The following is a 14,181-nucleotide window of genomic DNA, read 5'->3' on the forward strand; positions in this document are numbered from 1 at the left end:
AGCAACTATGAACACACAGCTACAAACACTTAACGGTGCATGCTGGCATCGTGTTGCTAGCGATTTAGCTACTTCATGCTAACGTTACCCAAACAAACGGTATGCCGTTATAAAAGCTGAGACTCCACAGAGTATAAATCATATCATTCTACCACCACCAAAACTGACTAGCAGCTGAAGAACAGAAAAAATAAACTTCAAACAGCCAATACCATAAATGATGTCTTACCTTTGCTGTTTGGTGATCACGCTGCTAACAGCTACCATGGCTACCATGGTTACCATGGCTACTCCAACGGCTCTGGGTCATGTTTGAGTCCAGTCAGCTGTCCATGTGGTTAGCTCAGAGAGTCGACGGTAAACGGAGCGGAGATTTCCACCCTGTTAATTTCTTCTACAGGACTTAACATCAACCATACAATGCCAGGTCTCTACGGCTCTTTATTCACTGACTGACTAGTGGAACAAAGAAAACATAAACTGCAAAAACTCAGTTAAATCTTGTGGAAGTGGGTCGCAGTAGTAGCGGCGGTGTCATGTGCACAACTGTCAACTCTCAGTAGGTCACAACTAAAGGAGGCGCCACCGGGTGGCACTATGTGGTATTACAGTAATACCACAACTCTGGCTGTTACATGTATAGAGGTCTGACTTTTCAAAAACTGTTCTATTTAGATGGAATTAATATCCATAGTGACGTGTAAATTGAATTAAATGAGTTTAACAGTTACCCGAGAAAATTTTAAAGGGACTGTTTGTAACTTCTTACACGTATAAATCAATTTGGGTTGGTGTCCCATTCGCACTCGCGTGTGGCAACGCTGTTCAGACGAGACTCCAACACAAACTAGACCGAAGCACCAAAACTGCAAAGTTATATCAGGTGAAGCCCGTCTTGGAAACAGTGTTGGCCGCTGGGGAGACTCTAGCTTTGGTCTCCAGGGCCGGAGTCTCTGCTGTACTCTGCTCCTCTGCTCCTCTGCCTGCCTTCACTCACACACCGCGCTCGTTCTCGCTCGCTCAGCTCGCTCCACCTCATGTGCATGCGCGCACACTACACACTGCAAAAGAGTTCATAGCTCTGAGAATATCTAGTGAATGTACAGTGGACGTTTTTGCAGAAATAACTGCTGCAGCTCCTCCAGACCAACAGAGGTTTCCCGTGTCTTTTGAAGTGACGGGGCTCCGCAGTGAGAAACGTTATCGTCTCCGACTGGGTGCCGGTGTCTCCCCTGTTTCCTCCGGCCGCGGTCGGGAGGCTGAGACAGGAAAAGCCAACACTAGGATCAGCATTGATTCATGGAGAGACCTTCGTCTGGTCAGCTAACATTACTGCCAAACAGGTGAAATATAGAGTGATATTGTGGTTTTAGCTGACGTGTGTCACCTCACTGTTTTGAGCGATGCTCATTCATGTCTATGTAGAGCGAGCACAAGCGCGAGCCCGACGCTGCCTTTTGTTGACTTAACGGCCACAGGTGTCGCTGTTAACAAGCATTTCTGATTCTTACAAACAGTCCCTTTGAATGGCAGAGATGGTACCCAAATGTACCCAAATGGACAATTTGAAGTTTCCACCTTAACATGCCTCTACTAAATTCTCCATCTTTGCTCTGCTTCCTTTTATTAGCATCATTTTCCGGAGGTTTCTTTCTTTCTTTTTTGGGGAGTTTTTCCTTATCCGATGAGAGGGTTGTACTGTAAAGGACAGACAGTGTTGTATCCTGTACAGATTTTAAAGCCCTCTGAGGCAAATTTGTGATATTGGGCTGCTATACAAATAAAATTAACTTGACATCTGTCTGTGCAAATCGAGATGTTGTGATATGTTTTTTTTTTAGAGGTTTTGGGCTGCAACTGCATCATTAAAAAGGGATATTCACCCTAAAATCATACAGTTTTGTTAGGAGGAATTTAAGTCTTTCATTTATGCTGTGTTCCATCTTCATTTAGATATTCGCAGTAACATATACAGTAAACAGTATATACTGATGCTTACACCGCTACAGAAATCTCACAAGTGTTACCTTTATTATGATACCAAGATTATTCAAATGGACCTTGTAGTTGCTGTAGTGGTTCATTTTCAAGCAGGGGCCTTGTGGCAGCTGCCAATTCTCTGGTGCTTGCTGTTGTTTCCCTTTTCCCTGGTGTTTTTTTGGTTGAGTTGCTGAGTGATTAGAGGGTTATTCAGTTCACCTGTTGCGCAGGGTGTGGGGACTGGCTCTTAAATGATAGTTGAGAGCAGCTTGGTGCATTCCCCTCTTGGCCAATCAGGGTGTAACGACGCCCTTTCTGTAGGGCTTAAAAGAGGAGGGAAACTGCACACCCAGTGTCATTCTGATCTCTCCTTCACTCAATGCAACATGTGTTATCAGCTTTACCAGAAACTCTGGTCTGTTTTGGGCCCTTTTGGGATTCTGTGATCTTTGTGTTTTGTTTGTTGAGAGTGTTGACTCCTAGTTGGGGAAACAAGTTAAGTGCCAACCAATTAGGTTACCTGCACTGGGACGTTTAGGTACTATTTGTGCAACGATCTGGCTTGCCTTACAATAGCCTAACGCCTGCAGGCTGTATTTTTGTATTCTATTCATTTGTTGATTTTCAATGAAACCCTTTATACCCATTTCTTTTAGTGTATTTTATTTGGGAAAACTTTAAAGGAGCGTAAAAGGAAAAACACAAACCAATATTTCAGTTTCCTTAATTGTTTGTTAATATAGAGGCATTTGTTCATTATTTAAGAGGCATTTGTTCATTATTATTATTAAGAAGGCATTTTATTTTATATTATTATGTGGATGGGAACTGTTTTTCAGTCTTATGACTGAACAACTAAAGTCTGGGGAACTCAGTACCGCCACAGCCTGATCCCTAGGGTTTAAGAGTATACATACAGCCCACAATGGTATCACTTTACATGTAACAGGGCTTGCTTGCTGTGACAAGCTTTGAATAATTAATTTAATCTCTAGTATGGCGTCTGTGAGTGGGAAGAATCTAAATCCTGACAGCATTTTATCTTAAACTTTCAAATAAAAATATCTACTCAATGGGTCATTTTAAGTTAAAATCTTTTATTGTAGATTGAAGAGAGCAGATAGAAATCTAGAACAAATAACCTCACAAGACAAAAGCATTTTCACATTGATACCAAAGACACACTTTCTATGTTACACATATTTAAGGCACTTTATAATATATATTAAATGTGTCGGAAAGCAGCAATAAAACCAGAAATTTGCTCCCAGGATGGATATCACACCATCAAAAGCTTGAAAGATTAAAGAGTAATTTAAAGTCTGTTTTACAGGGGGCAGATTATTTTATTACACTGAGTTGATCTTTAATAGCAGTGGGAGTGTTAGAACACAGACCAAAATACATGCAGTACAGAGAGTAACTTTATGACGCAGGGCCTCATGGAGTCCCTCAGCATGTCCCATTTAAAGGGGAAATATTAAAGTTAAATATAAATGTTACATTGCCTCCCAGATTCTTATAAACAGATCTGTGCCTAGTTGTGATTGAGCCCAAAGCTGCAAGAGATAACGTGTTTCTAATTCCTTTTGGGTGATTTTGTAGTTCAGTGACTCAAGTGGAGCATTGAAACTTATTAGACATGGATCAATCTTTTTATCTGCACTGGCACTTTAATGCCCAGTGTAAATGGGTTAAACTCAATCTGTATGTTTGGAATGTGTTTCTTAGAGCTTTGGTCTGTTCTCCGCAACAACATATATTCTGCCCCTCAGTCCTCAGTGTGCAACACCAAAACAAATCCCTTACAGGTGGAAATCCACTTGGCAAACTGTAAAATGCATCGATTCAATGCTTTGAAATTGACACTGACGTGATGCAGAGGGCCGAGTTGTTTGTACAAAATAATGGAACTAAAATGGAGTTACAGTTGGAAACAGAGCAGCAAATCCATTTTAGGTCTGTAATAAAACTCTCTGAGCTCCACGACCCCCCAAACCCCCCCAATGGAAGACAGTGATGATGTTTCAACAGGGCCAGCTCAGTCCGAGTCCTCGTCGTCCAAATACTCTTCAGCGTTGCTGAGCGTGCGGGTGATGTCTGGGGAAAAAAAGAGAAATGGACAGTTAATGACAATATTTCACTGCTTATATTTATCCACAAAACCTCTGAACCGTAAAGTATTAGTGGCCGAATGTCTGTTGCATGTGTGTTTACAGAGCTAGTTCACAATAAATACTCTGCATGAGAGTCTCATTCGTGATGTGAATGAAGTTTAATTCTGGATCCAATGACCACACGTAGTACTGCAAGTTAATTCAAGGAGTAGAAAGAATAGAAAGACAGTCTATAGTAACTGGTCCTTGAGTCTCTTACCCCTCATACCCGTTTTCCAACAAGGACCTGTGTTTGCCAAAATGGGGCTGACCCCCCAAAAGTACCAAACCTGATTACATTCAACACCCCAATTTCATGCTGTTTACATGATGGATTAGGCTAATCTCAAGCATTGTCTAAGCTTATTGCTGGACATTCGCCTTCCACTGACTGGAGTGTGTGGCCAGTCCTGGTGATACCCTATGTGTGAGTGCTGCGAGGCTGCCCCCTAGTGGCAGCTGTACTTACTGCCTCCCTGCTTTCTCTTGATAAGTGAAGCACACATTGCGTTGGTGGCCATCTCCAGAGCCAGCTTATTCTCATTGTTCCGGATGTCTGTCCTCGGATCTGAAACAAACATGATCGCACTAAAAGACTAGAAACTACATACTACAGAAAGACACACAAGATGACCCGCCGGCCAGTTACTTTTTCATAAAACCAAATAAGAGACGTGGCCAGATACTCACCCTTGGTCAGCAACATTTCCACAATGTCATTATAACCCTTCCAGGCAGCAGCGTGCAGGGGGGTGTCCCCAAGTTTATTCTGAAACACAAAGCGTCAACTTCACTGACAAACGTCCTGACAAGCATTAACTACACGTGTGACCAAACCCGAAGGTGTGACCTAAACCACAGCTATAAAAAAAAATTGTTGGTTTTTGATGCCTGAAATACAGACGGGTGACAAATTAAAAAAAAAAAAAAAAAACATAAAGTGTCTAAGTAAGTAATAGTGAATTTACTTTCATGCTTGAATGAGTTTTTAAACCCATCTTACCTGCTGGTTGAGCTCCACGTTGGGCTGGCTTAGCAACACCTCCACCACATCTGATACAGAAATAAAAAAAGAGAACTTTAAGCGACGGAGAGTTAGACATGCATCACATAACAATTATGCAGGAACAATGGAGGGACACAGAAGAACTGGAACACTTCCATAGACCCGAGTTCCTGTTTTTCTGTACGTCACTTCTCATGTAAAACAAATCTGCCAGTGTGGAACAATTAAAGATTGATGAAATTACATTCAGTCACTGTCTTTTAAAAGAAGCTGACATTTTTGTGGCCTTAATCCAGGCTATGTCCATATCAAAAGGTAAATGTTAATATGTTTTAAACACCCCAATTCTTGTTACCTTTATGTCCTCCGTGGCATGCCCAGTAGAGGGCAGTGTTTCCCGCCTTATCCAGCCCATTGATTCCAACCTTGTTCTCCACACATTCCCTCAGCCAGCTCAGATTGCCTGTTTAAATACACAGATATGTGCGTATATACACAAAAAGCACAGAGTTGAATGGAGAAGACTATTAATAATGCAAACAGCTCTTCATCAGTAACAGAAAAGACGTTATCAAGGTTAAAGTTGCTTTTATTGTCTTCAGGAAGAAAGATTTGTCTTGGATGTCATGTCACAAAAAATAACTAAATAAAACACATTGAATAAATTGAGATGTAGAGATAATTGTCGCACCTCGTTTGGCTGCTTCGTGCATTGGATTGTCGATAGACTCTGCCTGCTCAGCCACTAAAGAAATCAAGACAAAACAAGACTCTTAGTTCATTATATAAGATTCTCTAATAAGGGACAATTACAAGAGACAAATGTCTGTATTAAGTAATATTTTAGTCAGCGCATACATGTAATGAAATTCAAAGTTGGTCCGTCTACATTGTCTACTCACCATAGTTACTTGGAATTAGTCCCGTCCTTCCTCGGCATGTCCCTTTCCACCAATTACTGTCACTCTGGGGATAATAGTAATGCAGAAATCTTTATTTTTAATTTTAAAAAAAATCACAGAAGCAAATGAATGGAGATGAATGGGACAAAGCGAACAAAAAAAAAGAATGCAAGGAAAATACTAGTGAAATAAAGAGGGAGAGAAGACAGCAAATGAAAAGAGTGAACATTCTGACTGAAAGGTAGAAAATGGAAACAAAAAAAGGAAACACGAAATGCAAAGAGTGCAATACTGAGGTACCAAAGAAAGAGGAAGGAGAAGTGCAAATTCAGATTCAAACTGAATGGGACATGAGGACTTGAAGAGGCTGATAGCAGCTAAATCTCTGAGGTTTTACGTACTGTGTCAGAGATGTACAAGAAGTCTCCTTCTTCAAAGAACAGCTCGTCTGGCTGAAAAATAAAAAAAAATAAGATAATGTTACTTACCGGGTTAATCAGTCAGCTTCATGACTTCACACTATTACACAGACTTTTGCATTTCACCCCCTTTCTTCCCCTTTTCCCCCCACTGAAACAAGCGTGACTGCTAAATTTGAATGTAGGAATGCACCGATACCGATAACGGATCGGATACCGGGGGGAAACTGACTTAAATAGCTGGATCGGGTATTGGTGACAAAGGGGCCGATCTATTCAGTTCTTTTTTATGTTTATATACTATATACATTACATACTGTCATTTTTATTCCTGTTTAAGTTTTGACTAATTTGTTCCTGCATTAAAAAGCTTTACACTTGAAATGTAATTAATGTAAATAAATCCTGTTAATTTTGAAGATTTTTTACCAAGTTGCTGGTGTACGATTTATTATTTCAATAATAAATAACAATTCAGTAGCTTTATATCTATGTATTTATTTGTTACATTTAGTTTTAAAAAGTTAAGAATCGGATCGGCCGATAACCAAAGCCCAGGTATCGGTATCAGTATCGGGACTGAAAAAGTCAAATCGGTGCATCCCTACATAAAAGAGGGATTAGTGACAGTTTAGTGGGTGAGGATTTTCTATTTTAATGTCAGTGGTTTTATATTATTATTTTGACAAGTAGTGATTTCAGTCACTCAATGTTTCCAGCGTCTCAAGCGTGTGTGAGTTGCCTCTATTTTGTCATATTTGATAGATAATTAAATATCTTAAGGTTTTGGACTGTTGATTGGACAAAACAAGCAATTTGAAGACATCACCTGAGAAACTGTGATGGATATTTTTCAGTAATTTTTTACATTTCATAGACTAAAGCAGGATTAAAGCGGGGGTAGGCAGTATGTTCTTGGTGTCACTGGGCAAAAAATCCACAATAACCTTTCAGCATCATTCAAACGGTACCCTAGGGTAGGGAGTTTTCTGAAAAAGCCCAAAGAAAAAAAATGCAAAATTTGAAAAAACAGCCGTCATCCTGCAGCTCTCCTCTCTCCCCTCTCTGTCCTAAGCCCTTCTCACCAGACGAGCACCGGTATATGACAGGCTTCAAACAGTAACCAGTATGAGAACTAGTCATTCATAACATCATCCCGATGGTGATTGTGATCCTGATACCGTCATATAGCGGCAGTTCTATGAGAACTACCGTCCTATTTTCTTTGCCTAACCTGTGGACCTGTAAAGCCCTTTGAGATGACACAAACTGTGATTCGAGGCTCTAGTGATATAACTTACAATATTGGCAAAGCGTTTCAGAGATGGAGTGATAATATTGCTAATAGTTTAGCCGGCTGCTTAGCCAGTTGCAGCTAGCTCACAGCTACAGTTAGCAGAAGGCTAAACTATTAGCAACGTTTTCTCTCCATCGCTGAAACGCTTCGCCGATATTGTTAGACTCTTTTTCATAAGTCCGTCTTCTTATTTTGGATTGCTTTGCAGTTTACGCAGTTGTTACCAATGCTGCAATAGCAACTTTCCCTGCAGGATATTCCACCATTGAATCAGGCTTCACCGTCTGAAGGGATGTGCACGCGCATCTGCATTTGTTGAACAACCAATACGAACGCTCTCTCTCTGAAATGACCTGTGATTGGCCAAAGTCTCCCGTCACGGGCTAGATATTTTAAAGCCTGAAAACAGAGCCATGAGGAGGTGCAGAAGTCTAGTTGTCTCTCAGAACACTTGAATCACAATATGCTGAAAGGTTATTATGGAATTCTTGCTTTAAAAAAGGACCAATATGTAAACTATATACTGTAATAAATCATAAAATGAACAGTGCTACATTTTTAATCTCCCCTGTCTAGAGGAAAATATCTAGAGCCAAACGCAAAATTTTTAAATCAATAAAATGTGATGCTTCAGTAAGAAGCAGAAGAAGAAAAGAAGGGCACGCCTCCACCAAAGTACATTATAATATCACCTATTTCAGTTGATTTTATCCATTTTATCCCCACCCCTCAGATTTTCCCACCTTGCAGCATATGTTACATACATGTCATCAGTTTGTGCAATTAATGTTTCTCCTGTAAAGTGATGTTTTACGTCGGGTTTAACTTAATAAAATCACGCTCACATCCACTGGGTTTACACATTTTAAATCACCCATAAGGACAGTCTGCATGTCCAGTTCTGCCTTTTTTACTACATTCTTTTAGACAGGCCGCGCCACTGGACCAAAATATGTCTTCACTATCCTATGTCATTGTTACAAAATCTGAACATTGAAGACTGCTCAGCATCCTGTAGATTTAGCGATTGTTTTGTGGCTAGAAGAGGAAGTATGTGAAATTAATCGATAATGAAAATAATCTTAAAAAAGGGACTCAACAAATGGTCTTCAACAGTCATCAAATATTAGAAAAACAATCCATCTCGACAAACAAAAAGCTCTTACCGTTCTGGGGTCAAAGGTGAACAGTGCTCGGAACACCTTGACTTGGCCTAGTGAAGAGAAAACACAGATTTCATGTTAGATGAAATATTTGTAGACTGTTTGTGGCATGTTAACCTCATCCCTGTATGCACAAGAGCGGTGAACAGAGCACGTTGCACTTAGACGTAACGTGGTGAAACCACACATGCTGCCACTTCACAGCCCTGCCCTGTAGAATAACCAGCTTACTTTCACTACGATGAGCCTGCAGGCGAGCACAGAATGTAGCTTTAATGTGGCAAATTACTCTCATACAAGTGCAATAAATGATTAGGTATTGTTAAGTATCAACATCATCCATCATCACCTCATTCAAGAGCCAATTGCATGCAGCCCTGCCTGAGCAACACAACCTGCACTTAAGACACATACAGTTGCTCCTTAATATCTGCGTTCACTAAAACAGCTCTGCTGCAGCCAACAACAATACACATTTGTACATGCAGTGCCGGGACAGAAACACATAGCTGGTCCTTGTGTGTGCAGCCCTGAGGTAGCTGCCCTCGGGGCCTGAGATGGCTCGCTGTCGAGCCTGGCGTTAACGCTGCTGCTGCTGGAAAGCTACCAGAGTGGTTGTGGCCTCAGCCGACAGCTGAACTAGTTCATGGAGACCTACAAAAGAGCTTAAAGAAGCAGTGACACATTTCACATTTACTTATTTTATAAATATTTCTACCAAATATTGATTTCCGGGACTAAACAATGCCTGACGTTATGTGCAATATGTTGCATATTTACTACATACACACAAAGTTGACTATAAACAGACTGCCTGCTTTTGCTTCCAGTTAACTCAAGTTTCATGCAAATTCTCCCTCAGTGCTTCACTCTACGGACTTCCCTTTCAAAGATTTGTCTTGTTCTAATAATGCTTTAAAACATACACACATACATTACATATACATGCATACAGCCCGTTTTAATAGGTTTTATCCATTTGTTTGTTTACTTGTTTAAATCAGATTTTTTAAACTCTAACCTGGAATGAAGGCTGCAAACTAGCATACTTTATCATTACATTATAAAAACACTTTCATTAAGTGATGTTTTATATGCTGTACAATATTTTTATTCCTCTCCTCTTTATTTAAATGGTGCGTGTGTAATCTGATATTTTAACTCCTACATAATTCACACTTTTACATGGTTGTTGCTTTAGTGCAGTACTTTGTAACTTTGTAAAGAAAGGTGCTATACAAATAAAGTTTATTATTACTATTAACTGTTACTACATTTGTTGCATTTCTTCTACCTGTGTAGCAGTGTTTTTCTGTAGTTTCCCTGTTAAATAAACTAACAAATAAATAGACAAATATGTTCAAGACTGGGGCTGACCCAAATGCTTTGACGTTTCGAAGCTTCGATCATTGCCATGGTAATCAACCTCCAAATCCGTAATTGAATGCTCTGTTTTCTGTTTTGTTTTATATATAAAAATCCCCAAATAGCCCATGAAATAGGGAACAATCCCACAACATTATTCATTATTCATATTCAACAAGTAGTTATTCTCAGACGGATAGTGCTGTTTGTTGTATGTAGAGGTGCATGTGTGTGCAGTAATGTGGCAGCAGCACTGAAACAGGGGAGATGGAGCCTTGATGGAGCGCCTTGCCGAGCTGCGTAGATTCGAATACCTTCGAATACTCTCATCGAAGCTTCGACGTCCAAAAAATGGTATTTGGGACAACCCTATTCAACATTGAATGTTCCTCACAAGCCAGAATTTAAAAGTGTAATAAAGACGCTGTTGACCCATGAAGAGCTTCTCTCAAAACTGATGCTGATATATTTACTGGTAGCATGTGAAATGCATTTGATTCTGGACACACCAAGCTGGTAAATGCTGACTGCTTTAGCAAACAGGCCTAAATGTTGGACAGTTGTAACTCCCCTCTGCTGTTACTCCGAGCTAACACTGTGTCAGTGTCCCAGAATGAGAGGGGCTGCACAAGCACAGCTCTGTTCAACACAGCAAGCACGTCTCCTCTGCAGGTCCAGTCATGTTGCTTAAAACACACAAAAGCCTGTGCGGACTAGTCCACGTTCTCTCTGCAATTTAAAGCCTCTGGCACATACAAAGATTCATTCTAGCTAAAAAAGAAAAAAAAAATAGAAAGAAGAAATATGTCCTCAGAGTGAGCAAAACATTGTCAGTATATTATATTTGCTTGTGGGTTTTTTGATGATTTCCAGCTGTGTTATTTCATTGCAAGAGCAACTCCAGCAACTCTAGTCTCTAGCGTGTCTGATCTTGGTGGTGATTCCCCATTCCTGTTCGAAGCCCAACCCAAAAACCTAACCATCAAAGCCTCCAAAAATATGACACCAAGAGTCATTATTACAGAAACTATAATGTTCTACACCAGAGAATACATGCAGCTCTCTAGTATTGCCCTCTTACCACAAAAACTGAAACCTATTCCTCTTATAAAGTACCGATTTCGGAGGAAAAAGAAACTCGCAAGCCTGGTCCTGTTAGTTAGAGTACATTGTTCAGGGTGTATGGTTGTGGCCATGCACCACTAAAAGAAATTATCACGGCACACGTGTAAAGCTAAAGATCTCTTCAGGTACCCACTGAAAAAAAGGTTTTAATTTGATCTTTGTAGATAAATAATAAATATCTTTCGCTCCTCAAAACGTCCATTAGAGGGAGAAGAAGTAGCCCTGAAGCTGGGAAAGATCCATTCAAAATGACTTTAGAAGGACCAAAATCATCCAACATGGAGGTTTGAATCAGGGGCCTTCAGTTAAAGAACTGCACCACCACATAACAGCATTGATATACATCTACTGTAAGCTGCTCACGGTCTAGTAAAACTCATTGTGGGCAGTGAATCCTTAGCTTTCCACATGAATTACTGCATAGATAAAGCTACATCAGTCGTGACTATGTGAGGCACTGACTTTGCCTAATATCACCGAAGACTCTCCCGCAGCACAACAACCAGCCATCTGTCAGGACAGACGACAGCCTACCTCACCTGCCGGCACAACCAGGTGTGACGTCACGGAGCCGACTCATGAATAAACATGAAGTGTATGAATGATAATGACGTGTCAGTTGTTTGAGTTTTGTGCTCCGTTTTAAAGAGCCACAGCTAGCAGGCAAAACATGACACAGTGTACCGAAATGTGCCCGTGGTCGTCCCTTATGTGATTTCAAAGCACGTGTTTTTAGATATACCTGTTTAGATTCTTTGAGTTATTCTCTGACATCCCGTTCTAACAGCTTTTACTTCAGATGTGAAGATGTTTCAGTTTTCTTTTTTGCTTATTTTACACCTGATGCACAAGATGTGACCTGAAAAAAATACACTCAGCTGCCACTTTATTAAGTACTAAGACTAATGTGGTCTAATACATCATCCCTGTAATAAAGCCTACATTCATGAAGTTTATTATGTTCAGTTTTTGTTGAAACTGTTTTAGAAAGGTGTTGATTTGTGGTCATTTTGGTCTGTTTCTAATATTTTGTCCATCTCATTTTAGTGTATATCAATGAGGGTAGACTAAATATTTGATGTTATACACCTCTAAATGCAGCAGCAACTACAAACAACAACCTCCAAAATGACCCATCAAGTTGAATCAACACCTCTTTAACCTTCATTAATTTAGGATTAATTGCAGGGCTGTTGTATTAGACTGCATTACGTTTAAAAAGGTGTACTTAATAAACTGCGCTTCCTGACTACTCAAGACACTGTAGAACGCTCCCTTAAAATGTTTATTTTATTACATTTCAATCCCAAATTAGTGAAAACCTTGTACTTTATCTCATGTAATAAAATAGAAATTTTAAGGAAATGTTCTACAGTGGACAAGAAAGATGTGTGCGTTTTGCACTCTGAGAACCTAATAAACTGTCAGTTTCGATTTTACTACAGATGTGAAGATGGTTCAGTTATTTTGTCACCTGCCATTACTTGTGACAACACCTGCTGCACAGAAACAATCTGTAAGGTTTTTACACAAATGTTACATTTGTGAAAACCATGATATGCACAAAAACTACACGTGTGCTTTGAATTCATTTAACATTTTTGGGTGATTAATTGACATTTCCTAATCTCTGGGATGGAGTTACCAGAATAGCAGCACAAGGCTGAGCTTGCAGGAGGAAAGAGTGTTGTCACTGAGCATGCAGACTCATCCTCACCTCCTAACCTACGACCTAAAGCCACTGAATGATGATGGCACACTCTCCTTGCATGAGTGATGGAAATAGGGAAGTCACAGAGGCCTGCTGCTGAGAGCTGGATCCCCTGTCAATCAGCAGTGAAGCCACTTTTAACCAACTCCACTCAGTAATAATAATGGATTTATTGATATTAATCAGAGTTTATTTGCTTTCTTTCCACTGTGTGCGGGAAGGTTAACAGAAATAAAACGACATAAATGTATGAGAGTGCCTCTTGAGGTGCTCACCGTCCGCCCATTAAGCTCACATCGCCAACAAGGTGTGTAGTCCTCGCAAGAGACACAGCTGAAGTTTGAGCTCAATATAAACAACACATCTTGATAAGGTTACTCTTACCTGGCTTGGCCGGCTTGGGAGGAGGCTTCGACATTTGCGAGGCTCGGAGATAAAATAAAACGAAACCCGCTGTGTGTTATTTCAGCCACAACCGTCGCTGGAGTGTGAACACTTTGCTATCACTGCCAATGAGGAAGTGTGAAGCAGCATTACAGGCTAGGCGGAAAGGTTCGACTGCGCATGCGCAAATATATGGCTATCTTATTTGTTTTCTAGTTGTTGTTTTTTTATATTATGCTCTTATTTTTTTTTAACGCATTGCTCAACTGATAGATATATATTTTACCTTACCTAACTTTAAAAAAAATGTTTTGTTGATATTTCTGTATGTAAACCCTGAATTATGTATTTTATTTTTAAATACATTGCTTTTCCCCATGTTGTCCATGTATCTGTTTTTATTTTTTCCCACTCACAATGTTGTTTGGTTACGATTGCCCAGAAGTCTTTATAGATATTTAAATCAATATCCTCCTCACAAACAATAACCATACACTTCCATGTCCACGCAACACACACACACACACACACACACACACACATTTTTTAAAATATATTTACTGTATTGTTATTGTTGTTATTATATATATCTTGTCCAAATTGTTTGTTATCACTATTATGTAGTCATTTTATTTATATTAATCTTGTCTCTAGGTGGAGGCTTCATATAAGC

The 14,181-nt window shown here is 39.9% G+C and overlaps 1 protein-coding gene across 1 annotated transcript; it reads right to left on the reverse strand.

Annotated features, from left to right (window-relative positions):
- Positions 1-3,881: 3,881 nt before the first annotated feature.
- Positions 3,882-13,699, reverse strand: ostf1 (osteoclast stimulating factor 1). Its single transcript, XM_037778637.1, has 10 exons — positions 13,509-13,699; positions 8,927-8,973; positions 6,446-6,496; positions 6,045-6,108; positions 5,834-5,887; positions 5,498-5,605; positions 5,140-5,189; positions 4,827-4,905; positions 4,606-4,704; positions 3,882-4,080 (listed from the first exon to the last, which is right to left on the reverse strand). The coding sequence occupies exons 1-10, from the start codon at positions 13,540-13,542 to the stop codon at positions 4,022-4,024; spliced, it is 645 nt and encodes a 214-aa protein (XP_037634565.1). The 5' UTR covers positions 13,543-13,699; the 3' UTR covers positions 3,882-4,021.
- Between the last annotated feature and the right edge of the window lie 482 nt (positions 13,700-14,181).

This window comes from Sebastes umbrosus, chromosome 8 (genome assembly GCF_015220745.1).
Source record: "Sebastes umbrosus isolate fSebUmb1 chromosome 8, fSebUmb1.pri, whole genome shotgun sequence".
Classification (NCBI taxonomy): domain Eukaryota; kingdom Metazoa; phylum Chordata; class Actinopteri; order Perciformes; family Sebastidae; genus Sebastes; species Sebastes umbrosus.

Coding starts and splice junctions, on each gene's coding strand:
- ostf1 (XM_037778637.1), bottom strand. CDS start 13,542: ATGTCGAAGCCTCCTCCCAAGCCGGCCAAGCCAG. Junction 5,888..6,044: donor ACTAATTCCAAGTAACTATG/GTGAGTAGACAA, acceptor TGATTTCTTTAG/TGGCTGAGCAGGCAGAGTCT. Junction 5,190..5,497: donor ATGCCACGGAGGACATAAAG/GTAACAAGAATT, acceptor TTTCTGTATCAG/ATGTGGTGGAGGTGTTGCTA.